The sequence below is a fragment of the Rhinatrema bivittatum genome, chromosome 1 (genome assembly GCF_901001135.1).
Source record: "Rhinatrema bivittatum chromosome 1, aRhiBiv1.1, whole genome shotgun sequence".
Lineage (NCBI taxonomy): Eukaryota > Metazoa > Chordata > Amphibia > Gymnophiona > Rhinatrematidae > Rhinatrema > Rhinatrema bivittatum.
Genome location: NC_042615.1, coordinates 399,400,559 through 399,418,757, shown reverse-complemented (window position 1 = coordinate 399,418,757; position 18,199 = coordinate 399,400,559). Strand labels below are relative to the sequence as shown.

Genomic DNA, 18,199 nt, shown 5'->3' with positions numbered 1-18,199 from the left:
TCACTAGCGTGGTAATTAAGGTAATCTTGCCAGGAAGAGGGTCTCCATGGATTGAAGAAATTATCATGGGAGTGTCCATTCGGAGGGTAAGGATTAGGAGCTGGTCCATGAGTTCCTTCATGATGAAGCTCCTGCCAGAACTTGAGTCTAGAATCACTTGAAAGGAGAAGCTGATGGTATCCAATTCTATGGTCATAGGCAACAGTAATTGGGGAGCTGGAATAGTCAGGCCTAAGATTACCTTCCCACCAGACCCTAGGCGATGGAGTTTCCCACTTTCAGCGAGCATTGGGCCATGAGGTGTCCCTAGCCGGCACAATATAAGTATAACCCCTTTTGTCTTCAATGGAGCCTCTCTTTGGGGGCAAGACTACTGCAACCTATATCTACATGGGCTCTTTGGATGAGGTCAAGGGAGCTGGAGGTGAAAGTGGCCATTGGAATCAGGGTGCCAGATTCTATGTGGCAGTTGTTAAAGTCGACAGTCAGTTTTCCCCAGTTAATTCAATGAGTCCTTCCAGCGAGGCAGGGAGGTTGCGAGCAGAGAGTTCATCTTTAATTGTAGACGAAATGACCTCAAGGAAAATATAATCATATAGTCCTCCCTCCAATTGAGTTCTGTCACCAAGGTTCTAAATTCAATGGTGTATTCAGAGAGGGTTCTGGTGCCTTGGTGGAGGTAGAGTAGGTCTGTGCCCACCATAGCAATTCAACCAGGTTCCTCAAAGACGGTCTTGAAATGATCTGTGAATTTGACAAGTTGCATAACAGAGGGTCTACACATTCACAGAGAAGGGACACCCATGCTAAGGAATTCCTATCCAAAAGCGAGGTAGTCTTTGTTAAATCATCCTGGAACAATGGTGCCTGAAAGGTATAGTGCATGTGGCACCGGTTTAAGAAGCCATGGCATTGCTTGGGATCCCCAAAGTACCAGGATGGAGCCAGCAACTGTGGTATGGCCTAGCTAGAGGCAGTGGGTGGTAGCAACACTGGCGCGGGAGGTGGTATAGCTGAAGGAGAAAGAGTATCCAACTATGTGGAGAGTCAGTCCATAGAAGCCGCTAGGATCTTGAGGATCTTCTGCTGCTCTTGTAGCTTTTGAGCGAGACCCGGGATGGCCTGCAGATATGTCAAGTCTGCCGGGTCCATGGCCTCAGCAATCTGTTGAAATGAGTTGAAGTTGGTGCAGTCTTCAGGGAAGTTGCCCTGCAGGTCACCACAGCCAACAAGCCAAGTTGGATGAGGCAGAGGCCCAACTGGAGCTTCGTCTTTACCAGTCCATGTTCCCTTTGAGTTGTTCCTTTGGATGCCAGGGCTGGCAGGACTTAGGTGGGAGCCTCTGCTTATTACCAGATGGTCCGAGAGATGGGCAGTGGTCAGTGGCAGGCGGCATTCCAAAAGGTCTGAGAAACAGGTAGTGATCAGTAGCAGGTATCCGTCCAAAGAGCAAGGTGGAAGAGAAAGGCAGGGCAGGAAGGCAAGGAGCAAGACAGGCAGGCAGATGGGGAGGCGAAGAACTGAACAACTGACCACAAAGAATGAGGAACAAAGACAGGAGCCACAGAACTGAAGACTAGGACAAGGACCACTGGAACTGAATATGAAGGCAATAACTAGGACTGAAGACACTGAAGCAACTCACACTACTGTTAAAAAAGAGGTTGGACTTAAAATGTTTGCAAGAACAACTCTGATACTCTTTTACGTTACTATTCTTTATTATATATCATTCAACGCATGTACATGAGCAAATGATAAACATGGATATTCAGAAAGCAACAGAAAATACTATATACTTACATAATGGATATATAGCTAGCTAGCACATCTCTCGCGCAGGAACATTTCTTTTTTCTAACTAACTGGCTTCATATCTGCTCTGTTTATATAGGTTAAAAGACAAAGTCCTTCTGGCCTCTGCATATTTCAAACCACAAATTTATTTAGGCTTCTCTGCTTCGTCTCCACCTTATCTCACATTCCTTCCCACAGATTATCTTTCGTACCCTTGACGCTATCTCCTCCTGTGTCTCAGGTTTGTTGATTCATCTGTTATCTCTGAAGTCTTGCAAGAGTTGTTTTATAACTCTTGCTGCAGAGTCTGGCATTCAAGGCCCTGGTATTTTTTCCTTCATCAGAAATACCATCAGTATATTCAGCAATAATGGAGAAGCCGGGGATTGAACCCGGGTATAATCAACATTCCTCCCTTGAGCCAGAAGAGCGCCAGAAGAGCGTCTGGCTCACACAGGTGTTCAATTCTTCACACAGGGGACTGGGAAAGAGACGAGGGCCGTTCTTCTCAATCTGGGGAAGAATCTTTCCTGAACTCCTTCCTTTTAACTACTCTTACTTTCCTCAACCCTTCTATCTCCTACATGATTTGTGGTATGCATTATGCAAACAGTGTCCAGTTTAATATTGCTATAGGCTATCATATTGTTCTTGATGAACTTAGGTCGAAACCATCTCTATACAGAAAAAATCAAACTAGGTATACATTGTACAAAACAGCCTACGCTAACTAGAATGATCAGAAAGGTTAAGATATATTGACAAGCTATCCTAATCCATCCGATCGGGAATATGGACCATATATTGTCCCACATGTTGGACCAAGAATGGATTTTAATATCTTGTGCATACTTATGTAATTGGACAATTTGATTTTCAATGGCCCACGAGTTATCAGTAATATTAAAACAACACATGTCAGGCATAATCTCACAACCAAATCGATGCTGCAATAATAAAAAATCAATAGCACCACGATTGCTAATGATAGCATTGCGGAGGGTAGCTTGTTCTTGGTTCAATAACGCTAAAGCCTTAGAAGTAGTATTAATAGATTTTGCCAATGCACAAGCGAGTTTTGTGACCTCTATGTCAGCATGCATAGCCAAAGCAGGTACACTAATCAAAGTTAATGCTAATGCTAGTGATTCTTGCTTACTAAATAATGAAACATTTCCATCACATGTGGGTTCCAATGAAAACAAGTCACGTGTCTGACGATGCCTGGAATCCAAATTTTCGGGTTTCTGGGGCAATACAGGCACAAGTCTACTGAGACAACAAGTGCACTCACTAATATTGGCAGGAATATAATTGAATGTAGTAGCCCCACAGGTAAAGAACCATCCTATGGGTAAAATAATGTGAGCATAGTTAAAACTGACATTAGTATAGTAACTGCAATTCCAATTTCCCTCAAGGAGTTCCCGGCATTTACCGGCACCTCGTTTAGTACAATTTACGACACGAGCACAAGTGTTATTATGGGGTCTCGCTACATACGGGGTATGAGATTCCAAGGCATCTGCAGGCAAGCGTTTTGTTATTCGACCCCAAAATGGGAGAGAGGTGTATTGCCAAGCAGTAGTGATAAATGGCAACTGAGTATCGTTTGCAATATCATTCGGGACTTTACACACTGGCATAAGACAAGACCCCAACATTGTATGCAGATCTAAACTATACGTCAAAGACTATACAAAAAGAAGTGACATTTGTAATATTGGCTAAACGCAGCCACAAATTATGTTAAAAACGTGTAGGAAGTGAATCAGATTCTATATCAAAAATACTGGATGCTGAAGAGTTCAATCCCCCCCATAGTCCCAGACAAAGGATAACAGTCCAAACAAATATAGCCAAGTTGGACATGACGTTATGGACTGGGTCTGTAGGAGCGAATATCTGACAGGTGTACCCAGGTGGAATGTTCTGTTAAACGAGCAGCAGTGTGGCTCAGCCCTGTGATAGTGAATGGACCAACGTAGATTGGATCCTTCCAAGTCTTGTGTGTATAATTCTTTCTCAGCACTTGATCACCTACAGAAAAAGAAGCACAAAACGTCTTTTTAGGGGCCTTCAATGATGCAGCCTGAACCAGATCTGCCGCCATTGCTATTAGGGGTTGCATCTTTTTCCAGTACTCCACTTGGGTATCAGTTTGTTTTACTTTAATCGGATTCATAATCCGCCCTGTCTGTAATTGGAATGGAGTGATTTCATGAATGGTACTTGGCGTATTCCGTATAATCATTAAGGCCAACGGTAATACATCCAACCATGTATATAATTTATTTGTTCTTTTTTTATTCAATGCTGTGAGCAATACTCTCAGTTTTGTTTTCAATATCCCATTATAGCGTTCTACCAAACCATTTAAGGTTGGCTTATAAACAGACACACGTCGATGAATAATATCACAGATTTCTTGTAATTCATTCATAATTTGATTGTTAAAGTGTGTGCCGTTATCGGAGATGATTGTAATCGGACAGCCATGAGTAGGCCAAAATTCTATGCAAAAAGGTATCAATGACAACATGAGCTGTTTCTTTTTACATGGGAAAGCTTCTATCCAATGTGAAAAGCTATCTCCCATACCAATACATACCGTGTTCCTTTAATTGCTTCAAGCATATCAGTGTAATCAATGTGCCATTCCAAACCTGGTCCCTGGGAACGGGCAAGCTGCCAGGAATCACGCTGGGGCCTCGACGAGCTATATGAGTAGAACAAACTAGACAGTTATGAATTATCTGTACAGCTAAAGCATATAGATTTTGGTTCCAATGATTACTTTGTATACCAGCTAATAAAGCAGTGGCAGACAGATGCATGGTTGCATGCCATGCACCAAAATATCGCAACACTTCCGATGTAGTCAAACATTTTTTTTTCCATTAGGGTGCAGCCATTCTTTACCGTTTTGGTAGCAACCAATTGTTATCCATTTCTGTGATTCCTCACCACTGGGTTGCTCATGGAATATATCCAGTGGCATGGGATATGGAGTATGACTCAGTTCCGAACTGAACCGTGTTTGCATGGCCATTAAGTGTACGGTAAGGACTTCTGTAGCAGCTTTATCTGCTAAGTCATTGCCCTTCGCTTCAAAGCTCATGCTTCCTGTATGTGCTGGCGTCCATACTATAGCAATTTGAGAACCAACACCTTCTCTTTGTGATAACAAATTAAGTATTTGCTGCCAATTATGAATGTGTTGTAAGGGTTGCCCTGCAGCAGTTATCATCCCCCTTCTTTTCCATTTCAATAAATGATATTGTAAGGAACTAACCACATAAGAACTGTCAGTGTAAATTGTACAGTCTTTATCATTACCTGTGGCTTTGAGGGCTGCTATCACAGCCAACAGTTCAGCTTCTTGTGCTGTGACACCGTTTTGTGTATGATACTGTAATTTGGAAATTATATTTAAATCCGGTGTCACTTGTACCGCAGCAAATGCTGCTTGTTGATCCCTCTGAGCTCCATCTGTAAACCATACGAGTCCCGCCTCAAGAGGGTCAAATTGTGTCAGTAAAAGTTCTGGGATGTCTTTTCTTTCCATTTACTGTTGTTTATTAACGGGAAAAAACAGTCTAGTAATTTATTCTGAGCTTTCGTAAGGGGTGCTGTCACAATATCCTGGCCAGTTAATACTGTTTGATATTTACCAAATCTAGGTGCTGTCAATGCTGCTTGACTAGTCGTTAATAGGTAATGTATGGAATGAGAGCAGTGCAATATTAACGAACTATAGGGCATGATAGCCCGCCATTTACCAACTGCTGCAACAATGGCTGTTAACAACTTCGGGATGTCGGGTAGGGCCATTTCCACTGGACTAAAGGATCCAGATAGAAAGGCTACTGCTTGTTTCGGTGTATTTTCCTGATTTACAAAAGCAGCCCATGTATGTCCCATGTCTCGGACCCATATATGTACTTTTAATCGAGGGTCTACTGTACCTAAAGGTTCAGCATGTAGCAATGTCTGTAATACTTCCCGTATAACCATTTCGTCATTTTCAGTCAAAATCACTTGCGCATTAGAATTAGTACCAGCCGGTACTTGTAAGTGCCTCAACAGAGGGGAAATGCGCGCAGAATATCCCGGTATCCATTGTCTACAGTAATTAAATGTTCCCAACAAACCTCGCAATTGTTTTAAATTGTGAGAAAACTCTTGTTTCTGCAGTTCTAACAGTAAATCCTTTGTTATGTGTTTAGTCGATGAGGATATTATTTGGCCTAGAAAATTAACCTGGGTCTTGGTCAATACACATTTTCGTTGATTACACTTATATCCCGCTTCACCCAATGCTTGTAATAATTTAAATGTCCATTCCCAGCATTAATTCAGATGTTTGTATGTATGGATTAATACCTGATAGAAGATGAATAAGAACCAAATTTAAGTATAAGAAACTTTACAATAAACATCAATAAATTCCCGTATGCAATAATCCCTATATACACTATTCATATGGATATCCAATATTATTTTATCATGAGTCAAAGAAACAGCTACATAATATCTAATCCCTTCTTTATTTTTCCACTTTTCTATAAAGACATACAATATTCAGACAAATGCAACCCAGATGCTTAGACATCCTTTCATTCAAACTGTCACACATTTGCACAAAAGACAAAATAACAATTAACACATATTGTGAGCTCAAAAATCAAATTAAAAAGTAAAGTTAGACCAAAAATAAAAACTGGAAAATGTTTGCATTGGCCAGGGTAAAACAAAAATCAGAATTCTGTTTAAAAGTGGAAAAGAAAATAACCTGGAAAAAATCTGGAAAAAATAAAGATATCAGTCTCACTTTTTTCATGGCAGGAAGGCTGTTGACCTGGAAAATAGAATCTGGCATACAACAAAATCATTATAAGAATGATTACAGTCAAATGATTTCATATTTCTGTTAAGCCTCAAGGAGGCACTACTACAAGGCACTCTAACTGGGCCTCGGTCTTAGCAGGGACAGCTTTCTTCTTTGCCTTCAGAGCCACTGTGGAATAATACCAATTTTAGTTTTTAACCTAAGAAAATAAATGCAGTTAGTAGAAACTCTGAGCTACAATGATATCTGTGCCTTCATCAAAACATTGTTAATAAAAGCAATTGGAATTTGCAAGGAAAAGCTTGTGGGGTGGCTTTACTGGCTAGACCATATGGGATAGATGGGAGAAAGAAAAAAGTTTAGTCTCTCCCTGCTTCTGCAAAAGTTGTTAGCTAAATCTATAGCTGCACAATTACACTGCTCATAGCGTTATATATCTTTTGCCAAACGGGCAGGGAAAAATAAATATGTTTTTTTTTCTCCAGTTTTTAGCCAATCTTAACTATAGTCATATCAAAAACAGTGCTCATTTTTGAGCATTGTGGCATGGATATACTTAAAAATCTTATTTTCTATATCACCAAAAGAATTTGTCTGCTAAGGCATTAGAATGCCATGGATTCTTCCCACATACTGCTGCTCTAAAAAGTGCTTTTTCTATAGTTGCTGCTTTTAATTCTAGTTTAGTGTCCTTGTGATTCCTAACAAACAACACCTCCTGTTGCACATATGCTAAAGTTAAATGCACACAGAATGGGATACATACTCATGACACATTTGTGTAAGAGTGGCAGAGTAAAAACTGGGGTATTGTGTACCTCTGGGGCATCTACCCTATCTGCTGTTTGTCTCATGACATTTTCAGTCCGTCTCTCAATTGTTCTTAAACACTTGTCTAATGGTTTTTAAAGAGGTTGGGTCATTATGCTGATAGCCACAGGCTCCAACTGTGTCATTAATCTGTTCACGGGCTGGGGAATCTAATTCTATAACAGGAGGACAATGAACTCTGTTCGTGATATCAGTCCTAGCGGAGTTCCCTGTAGGCTGCTTTCCAGCTGCCTGTAAAGGCTGGTCACTAACGTTCTGTGTCCTGTATAGCGGGAAATTCATGCTCATTCTATCTTGCTGTGTGAAATCTTCTAACACTTGGGTAGCCTCCTATTCTACCGCTTGCCGAACAATAGGGCATGTTGTGCTCGACAGTATTTACTGTTGACGGGGATTCTACTTCTGCCTCCTCTGCACTGTCTGTATCTGTGGAATCCCAAAATATTCCCGTCCCATGTTTCAGGATTCCATTCATTCTTCATTATATTCACTTGTCTACGCTTTCGATATTTATGCTGTGGCCAGCCGCACAGCCGCTTGTTCTGCCACTGATTGATAATGGTCTGCTTTCCTGGGAACTGTTTCTAAGTGGCATCACAGCATAATGTTGTCTTTTTGCAGACCATCCATTTCTTTGTCTAGTGCAGCTAATTTCAATTGCAAACTGTGCTTTACTTCGTGACAGTTTCTATATCCTGTCAATAAAAGCCAGCCACGTCTTCCTACTGCCTCCAGTTTTTTCCCTTTTTTTTTTTTTTTTACTGGGGACCTCTTGTAATTTGTCTACAATATGTACAGGCTCGCTACCTACATCCCATGCTTCTGCCAATCACATATTCATTGCCAGTCCTGTGCCAGCACAGAGTAGGGAATTTGTTTCCATCCTGGGAGTTTAACATCCACAGGAGTAACAGGTGCGGATGGCTGCTTTGCTTTCTTTTAAATAAAGCCTTTTAAATAAAGCCATCCCTACCCCCTGTCGCCAAATGTTAGGAGTGAGGTAGGGCGAGAATACAGTAAGAGTAAAATAATATGTCCTATTGATATACAATGTTAATAATTCTAAGTATTAAAGGTAGACAGTTCTAAGTACTATAATATACAATTCTAAGCATATACAGTTCTACGCACTAAAGTATACCGTTCTAAGTATTAAAAGGTACAGTTCTTACAGTTCTTAAGCATCAAAAACAATTCTAAGCATATTCATCTACATCCGTGTTCCGTCTACGTATTCTACGCACCAGTAACTGAATATAATAACCAATACATAATAGGAACAAACAAATATATACACGCTAGTATCAAACCACACAATAAGTACAAGAAAAACAACAATTGCTGCAGCGTTAAAACCTTGGCGCCTTTACCACAATAATTACCACGAGTCACACAGGACTCAGCCCCTGCTGAAAAAGTGAATCTAAATCCTTTAGGTGCACCTTTCAACAAGATTCACACAGAACCTGGCTTTAAAACTGATTACTCCGGGCCATGGCCTGATCCTTCCCGAGCCCTGGGGAACCAATCAGAGTTGCTTCTACAAACACATGTGGGATGCCCGCATTCTCACCAATTGTTAAAAAAGAGGTTGGACTTAAAATGTTTGCAAGGAACAACTCTGATACTCTTTTACATTACTATTCTTTATTATATATCATTCAACGCATGTACATGAGCAAATGATAACATGGATATTCAGAAAGCAACAGAAAATACTATATACTTACATAATGGATATATAGCTAGCTAGCACATCGCTCGCGCAGGAACATTTCTTTTTCTAACTAACTGGCTTCATATCTGCTCTGTTTATATAGGTTAAAAGACAAAGTCCTTCTGGCTCTGTTTGCATATTTCAAACCACAAATTTATTTAGGCTTCTCTGCTTCGTCTCCACCTTATCTCACATTCCTTCCCACAGATTATCTTTCGTACCCTTGACGCTATCTCCTCCTGTGTCTCAGGTTTGTTGATTCATCTGTTTATCTCTGAAGTCTTGCAAGAGTTGTTTTATAACTCTTGCTGCAGAGTCTGGCATTCAAGGCCCTGTATTTTTTCCTTCATCAGAAATACGCATCAGTATATTCAGCAATAATGGAGAAGCCGGGGATTGAACCCGGGTATAATCAACACTACGAAGTCATAGAGACCCCTGTTGCTGAGGTGCTGATGGGAGTATCAGTGCAGGCCTTTATAGCCCTGTGCCCATGATGTCATCAGGAGTCATCTGGAGCCTTTTTCTGCCGCAAACCCTTTAAATAAGGTGACGTTGGGCATGCGCGCAGCCTAGGAGAAGCTGGGCAGCTAGCAATGGCAGTGGCCTGCCGCATGGAGTGTTTTGGTGGCATCTCGATCAGGAGGCAGCAGCCTGCCACAAGGGGTCCAGGCATGCCACATCCAGGAGACAGGGAAGCTGGTGCGGCTGGGGAGGCAAGTGTGGTGAGCCGTGGAACATGGTCCACAGAGTGTAATACATACACACATTCCTGTCCACCCAAGCAGGCTCCCATTCACACACACATGCCACCCTTCTCCCCCCCAAGCAGGCTCCCATTCACACACACACACATGCACACCCTTCTCCCCCCCAGGCAGCTCCCATTCACACAACACACACCCTTTTCTCCCCCCCCCCCCGCAGGCTAACCATTCACACACAAACATACCCTTCTTCCCCACCCAGGCAGTCTCGTATTCACACACACTGCAAGCTCTCATTCACAACTGACATTCACTCAAGACAGGCTAGAGTCCACAGATTTCTCTTCCTCCTCTTCTACTTCTACTACTGCTGCGACCTGGAGAGCAGCAGCAGACTGCAGGAGTCCTTTCTGCAACTCCTCATGCTGGCTGGCCCCCAGTATTTAATACTTGTGGTATTAGCACTTCCTGTAGGCTCAGCTCATGATTACTAGATGAGCCTACAGGAGGTGCTAACACCGCAAGTATTGAGTACTGCAGGGCTGGCTGGCACACGTGGAGAAGTCGCAGAACAGCTCCCTCTTCTTCTTCAGGCGGAGTGCGGTCCATGTCTTTCCATTCTTCTGCCGCCGGTGGGATGGGCTCCATTTGGTGACCCCCTTCCAGCGCAGCCACCACTCTCCTGTGCAATTGCATGATTGCACGCCTGGTAACGCTAGGCCTGGGTAAGTGCTGATCCCGTTCATAAAAAGAAGAAATACAGCTGACAAGATATGTTGGACTTGGGGCAGAGAAATCTAGTGAGAGATTAAGCACTGAAATGTGTTTAGAAAGTGAATGAATGGGTAAGCTAGGTATGTGGGGAGAAGAGCCTGTTGTGCAAAGGGCTTAGCTAATAAGAACCACAGGCTTTGTAGTAAGGTTGTTGCTGTGTGAGTTTTGAGAGTTAGTGCTTTTATGGGATGACAGTTTGCTACAAAGTTTTTGAGTGTGTTTTTGGCATGGTTTTGTATTGCAACACAATGCGCGGGGTAGCAAAGGGAGTTTGCTTTGCTGTTAATGAGATCTAGAATCTAATTAGTTTAATATAATTAAAAATCATATAATTCAATAGAAGCAAAAAAGGCTCAACATTATCATGGCTTAAAGACACAAACTTCTTCAATCCTCACTGCTTAACAACGTAGAGATTATTCATCAATTGGGTAGAGAAGGTGACCTAACAGTCACCTTATTGGAGCAGATTCACATTTGTGTCTACTTATAGATTATAATAATAATATCTTTGTGTTTCAAATAAAGCCTGTAGTGTCATGTGTTGTATATAGGGCGAGGGGGACATTTTTTTTTTTTTTTTTTTACTTGGCCATAGGTATGAAATTGTCTGCCTATGGCTCTGCTGACTTATGAATATTCATTATGGGTATCCCAAAGACCAGGAAAGTTTGAGGTCCTCAAAGACCAGAGTTGGGCACCTGTGTTCTTAAGGTTAGGAAAAGCTCCTCCATTTCATTTTATTAGACTTGTAATTTTATATTGATTACATATATCTGCTTTGAGATATTCAGTAAAAATAGTTAAAAAAAAAATCAAAGGTAATAAAGCAACATGGCAGGTCATATGACCCAATGCTGTGACTTCGTTGTATAGCTACTTTTGGAGAACTAAAATTACAGGTAACTGCCATATCTGTGAAGCAGACTGAAGGATTTAAAGTAGTATAAGGAAACCTTGTCAAATAAACATGTTGAGTAAATCAAACTGTAGAATGAAATAGAAAATTAGAATGTTAAAAATGATTTTAAAATAAATAACATTTATTTAAACTAAAATCTATTTTCCACAATAATGAATATTATTAAATAACTTAGTAATAAAACTGTTCACAGTTTCCACTGTATTGCATGGATTTGAATCTTGCTACTTCTTTGTAACCAGTTGTGTGATTTTTTCTTTCCAGGAAAACTAATGAAAAATATTTCTCTTTGTTTTCCAGTTCAACTTTTCCCCCTCCACAGATTCGCATCATTAATGGCTACATAACAATAGAGCCACGGCCACAAGGACATGGGCGCTCCAGTCACATTCAGACAGCTACAAACAATTCGTCTCTGCCTCTGCTGCCCTTTTCTGCCTTGCTGTTGACTATGACTTTCCAAACAGCAATACACTGCAGTGAGTCTACAGAGAGAAACTGACAACTAGAAAGACAAAAAAAAGAAGGCTCTTGAAGTTGGACATTTACTTTGTGGAAAAAACTTAACTTCAGACTTTTCCTAATCTGTATGATTAATGTGCCAGAATTTGCATAGTGTGCCCATGCAAGAGACAGTATCTTTTGAAAGTCATTATTTTGTTCTTCTCTTGTAGAAGAATTATTTCATGTTATCCCTAATGCTCTGGGAGATGTATTATGTTGCTGTAACATAGCTGTAATTTAGGAATATGAAAATTGACTATAATTAATTTATAAAAAAAGGATACTTTTTTGTGATACAGTAGACCATAAACCTAAACGTTATTGGTAATACAACAAGAATGTCTCGCCTCTTCACTTTTCCTCACTAATGAAAACTGTAACTTTTTTCAATAGACCTCAATTTAAAACTGTCTCCGTATTCTGCCACACTTTCAACATATACTTTCACCATTAATCGTCATCTAGGAACAGAATTCACAACACATTAATTAATGAAGCAGATTTTATTTTAATTGCCAAAGTAAAACTGTTTTCAAAACTCTATAACCATGGAAACACAGAAATTAATCTCGGGAATTCAGTCTCCTCCTCCTGTAATCACAATCATTTTTGGTTTGTCTAGCTCAGTGGTTACCAACCTGTCCTGGGGCCCCCCAGCCAGTCAGGTTTTCAGGATATCCACAATGAATATGCATGAGAGAAAATGTGCATGCAGAGTCTCCATAATATGCAAATTTTCTCTCATGCATATTCATTATGGATATCCTGAAAAGCCGACTGGCTGGGGGGGTCCCCAGGACAGTGTTGGGAACCACTGGTCTAGCTGCTAGGTGGAAGGTATAAAACCTGAGCTGACACCTCAGCTACGTTAAGTGACCCAAGACTAGTTGATATTGCTTTTTGGAACAGTTTGCATCATACTTTTTGTTTTAATTATTTATTTAGAATTTATCAATATATAAATATAAAATGTTATATGTTGGCTGAGACAAAAAAAATTGTATCACATTTCTGTTCAAAATATACTAGTGTGTCATTCAGTCTAACAGTTCCTATAATTTCTTCAACATAGACATTTGCTTTTACCTACTGGTTTTTTTTCTCTCCTGTTTTTATAATATACATGGAGAAATTTTCAAAACATTTATGCCCCTGAAGCTCTTTTTTATGCACCTAAATAGCTGTTCTAAACTGGACCCAAGCTGAATATGCATAAAAGTACACACTGAGCCCAGTTTTCCCACCTACTTTTTTGCGTAATGAGGAAAGGCATTCTAAGGTGAATTTTAAGACCTGTGTGCAGGAGCACATGTGCGCACATTTGGCAGCTCGCGCACATGGACACAGTGATTTTATAACGTATGCGTGTATATACCAAGCTTGTTATAAAATTGGCTATACACACGTACGCAAGATTTTACGTTGACACACGCATGTGCGCAAAAATGCCACCTCGATTGTGTAAGTGGAGGGATTTTAGTACATACACCACCAAGACAATTATCTGTTTCCCCAATTCATTCCCAGTTTGCCCCAGTAAAAGAGTGGACTTTCTAAACCCCCTAGCTAGCTTACCTCCCTTTTAGCCTCGACCCTTACAACCCTGCTGACTAGCCTAATTTTGTTTTGTTTCATGACTTGCACCATCCATTGCATAAATAAAGTTATGCGGATAGGGACCCCAGCACACGCTGGTTTTATTCATATTTCCTGGAATGCCCATGCCCTGCCCCTTCAATGGCAATTTTTTTTTACTCATATACGGGGAGTTATGGGCGGACCCGGGCACCTCTTAAAATCTGTATTGTGTGCGCTGGGCCTATACACATGTGGATCTCCTGGCTTTGGCGCATGTAGGGCTTTTAAAATTCATCTGTCTGGGAGCAGAGTTGGGGGCAGAGTCAGCACTTACACACATGCTTATTGATTTCCTAGTGAGTAAACCAGATGGACTCAGGACCATGGGTTATATGCTCTTCTGCTAGCAGATGGGAGACTGAGTCAGAATTCAAGCTGACGTACACCCTAGATATACCCCTGCAGTGACCTCCGCTCCTCAGTATCTATCCGTCTCCTAGCAGATGCGGACACTATCCCACACACTAGCACAGAGTTAGGAAAATTACAGCAAGAAGACAAAATTACCTTAAAGAAGATTGAGCCCCGCTCTCCTGCAGTGATACCTAAGGGTCCCTCCCCCAGTTGAGAATTCCTGAGGCAATTTCCAATATCCCTCAGAGGTGTGCCTTGGTCCGGCAGCCAGATCCCGGCGTGGACTTAGCCCCCAGAGTGGCTGAAAGGCAGCAGGTGCATAACAGAGCGCGGCAGTGAAGGTAAAACCCTCTCCCCCAGCAGTTGGAGACTGTCCGGCACACGATCGGTAAGCGCCGAGACTAGGTAAGCAGAAAACTTTAAATTCAGGTCTCCGGTCTCAGAGCTCGAATCGCCATACCAACTCCTTCCAGCAAGGTGAAAGGGAGCACTGATTGGGTTTGAGCAGCCTTGGTTCAGCTAGGCCCCGATCCGGTGCAAGGGTCCACACATTGGGAGACCCTCGGGGGGGTGCCAACTTACGTGCAGGGGTCGTTGCCGCCATCTTTCCCTTCTCGAACGGCGGGGCAGGCCAGACGGCCAATGCGCCTAACTTGTTGCGCGTCCTACATAGACGTGTGCACAGTGGCGCGCATAACCGTGGCACAACTGAGCCACGTGCATAACTGCACGAACAACCGAGCTTACAACTACACGCACGCATTGAATCTCAATTCCTGTGCGCCTACGCATAGAGACTGGCACCGGCATCCAAGAAGGCCAGAAGGCACTCTCTTTGCGTAGCCTGCCACATAAGAGCTGCGCAGTCTGAACTAGAGTCCTGCCTGTGTCAGCATTGTGAAGAAGCCCGGGGGGACCAAAACCTGGCCCCTCACTGTCTAAAGATGGGTCGAAACTACTACATACAATAGATGGACGTCTGGAAAGAGGCTGGAACGTCCATGATCGGAGGCCAACTACCTTCTATGTCCGGGTGCTCAAGGCAGCGGCCACGGACGTTGGAAGGCAGATCTTTCCGGACATCCAGGCTGCCTTGAGCGCTTGTCCAGGTGCCTGGACGTGGAGGTAGGGGCCTCCGATCTTTGGACGTTACCGCCTCTTTCCGGACGTCCATGATCGGAGGACCCGCTGCCTTCCAATGTCCATGGCTGCTGCCTGAGCGCCCGGACATAGAAGATAGCGGGGCCTCCAATCATGGCACTCAAGCCAGCGGCCATGGATGTCTTTATTGCATGCTCTGCACGTGCTCCTCTTTGTTGATTTTGACTGTTTTCCTGTGCTCTTCTGTTTGTTGATTTTGACTGTTTACTGTGCTCCTCTTCTGTTTTGTTGATTATGACTGTTTAATATTTGCTTTGCATATGTTTCCTCTTCTCTTTTGTTGTTTTTCACTCTTTATTGTATGCTCTGCATGTGCTCCTCTTGCTTCGGGGTCATTCTGTTCTTGATTATCGCTCCATTCATTGATCCCTTTCCTCAGTTTTCTTTTCTCCTGTTCAGACAATCATGCCAGGAAAACATTCCATTGCACGGGTAGAGGCAGAGTCCGGAGATTGGCAACCACTGGAAGGCACTAGTTCAGGCTGTTGCTTGATGATGTCCATGGACTTCTCTTGTTTCTGGTTCAATTTTTTTTTTCATTTATTCTGTTTCTGTCAATTTCCTTCATGCTGTCTCTCCATTCATTCTTCTTTTTTGTCCCCATTCAGGCATTATCATGGCTGGAAAACGTATAATTGTGCAGGTCGAGGCAGAGTACGGTGAACATCAAGAGCAGGAAGGCACAAGTTCTAGCCACCCATCCAAAAAGCGAACCCGCAACGCTCGCTTCACGGATGAGGAAAAGGAGTTACTATGCCGTGCTGTCTGTGACAAATATAAAGTTCTCTTCCAGTCCAAGGTTTCTTGCTCCACAAAGAAACGGATTTGGGAGAAGATCGCGCAGGATGTGAGCTCCCTTTCTGTCATGCCCAGGGACGTAAAACAGGTACAGCACCGGTGGCGGCGACATTAGAAAAGAGGTAAAAGAAAAGGCTGCCAAAATTGATGCGGCAGCAAAGAGGACCGGCGGAGGACCACGTTTGTAATATTGGGTTGATACCTGTGGAGGAGCTGGTTCTCAGTACTGTGAGGTCAGAGGTTGTCGTCGGCGTGCACACACAGTTCGGCGCTGACACAGGAGCAAGTCGAGGTAGGCATAAACATATATCTGTTTGCATTGGATGTTGACTTTTGTGTTCCTGAGGGGTAAACTGAAAACTCTAACTGCAACCTCTTTCTCATCTTTCTCCACAGATTGCGTGACGATGGTGACGTAACTAGCGATGAATCCATCCCCACGGCAGATGATTTTTGTATTCCCCATGTCGAACGCGACTCCCCCAGCCAACACGTCTCCACAGAGGAAGTGGTCACACTTAATATGTTGGATGTGTCTCCTGAAAGCCAACAACCTGAGGCATCTGCAGCCCTGGAAGCATCTATAACACAACCTGAGGCATCTGTCGCCATGGAACCATTTCTAGTGTCAGAACCATCTCCGCTACAGGCTGCTACTCCACCGGCACAGGAAATATCATAGGACTTGGAACAGGCATTATTCAGAATAGACGGCCTAAGCGAGCAGTTTATGAATGGAATCACCTCTCGACAGGATCAACCCAAAACTCGATGCTCCAGGAAATGAGGTTGATCCGAGCCGACATCATTGGTGCGCTGGCTTCCCATGTGATTTTGCTGAAGGAAATGACGACAGAATTGATCGGTGCCGTTAGAGATGTCGCCTCAGCTTTTCATTCCATTAAACAATAAATTTTAAATAAAAATGGTAACCTCATCCCACTTCTCATTTAGGGGCAGATTTTAAGAGCCCTGCTCGCGTAAATCTGCCCGGATTTACGCGAGCAGGGCCCTGTGCGCCGGTGCGCCTATTTTACATAGGCCTACCGGCGCGCGCAGACCCCCGGGACTCGCGTAAGTCCCGGGGTTTTCCGAAGGGGGCATATCGGGGGCGTGTCGGGGGGGTGGGCCCGATCCGCGCGGCGTTTTCGGGGCGGGACGTAGCGTTTTGGGGGCGGGTCCGAGGGCGTGGTTATGGCCCGGGGTGGTCCGGGGGCGTGGCCACGCCCTCCGGACCCGCCCCCAGGTTGCGTCCCAGCGCGCTAGCGGCCCACTGGCGTTCAGGGATTTACGTCTCCCTCCGGGAGGCGTAAATCCCCCGACAAGGTAAGGGGGGGTTTAGACAGGGCCGGGGGGTGGGTTAGGTAGGGAAGGGAGGGGAAGGTGAGGGAGGGAACGGAGGTAGGCTGCGCGGCTCGGCGCGTGCCGGCTATACGGAATCGGTAGCCTTGCTCGCGCCGATCCAGGATTTTAGCGGCTACGCGCGTATCTACTAAAAATCCAGCGTACTTTTGTTGGCGCCTGATGCGCCAACAAAAGTACGCCAAATCGCGCTTTTTGAAAATCTACCCATTAGAGTATATTATTGATCTATGTAACCGTAAATATTGGCACACTATGGATAACCTAGAAACCAAACATATTTCGTGCCTAAATGTAAACCGTTGTGATGGTACATTACTAAACGACGGTATAGAAAAGTTTTTAAATAAATAAATTTTTTTTTTTCCCATAAACTGATGTTTCTTTTTTATGTGGCATGCCACTCCTTACAACACACAAAAGTTTCATGCAATAAGTATTGTAAATAAATTGGTGAAATCAAACTCATACAATTTTTAAATTCAAAAAAATATATATATATTTTTTAACTATTTACAAATTTTTTTTGTCAAAATAAAATTATTTTTTTCTGAAGGCATGGGGAAGGAAAGGGGAGGGACCATACATGGGGGAAGAGGAGGATCATCGTCATTGATGTTGATCAGACGGTGCCCGTCCTGCAGGATCCCGCGCCATGTTGAGCAGGGACTGAGCTCCTGCCATTGTGCGCAGGAGCTCAATTATCTCCCACTGGCCATGGCACAGGTCGTGCAGGATGGTCACCGCTTGCACTGCAATTCCCTCCCAGACCTCCAGGCTGC

The 18,199-nt window shown here is 43.1% G+C and overlaps 1 protein-coding gene across 1 annotated transcript in view; it reads left to right on the top strand.

Annotated features, from left to right (window-relative positions):
* LOC115091751 (metalloprotease TIKI1-like) overlaps positions 1-12,611 on the top strand; it is a 158,796-nt gene extending 146,185 nt beyond the window's left edge. The window contains exon 3 of the mRNA XM_029601931.1: positions 11,901-12,611. Within this exon, the coding sequence (XP_029457791.1) occupies positions 11,901-12,102 (202 nt within the window). The 3' untranslated portion in view covers positions 12,103-12,611. The remainder of the gene's footprint in view (positions 1-11,900) is intronic.
* The last annotated feature ends 5,588 nt before the right edge of the window (positions 12,612-18,199 follow it).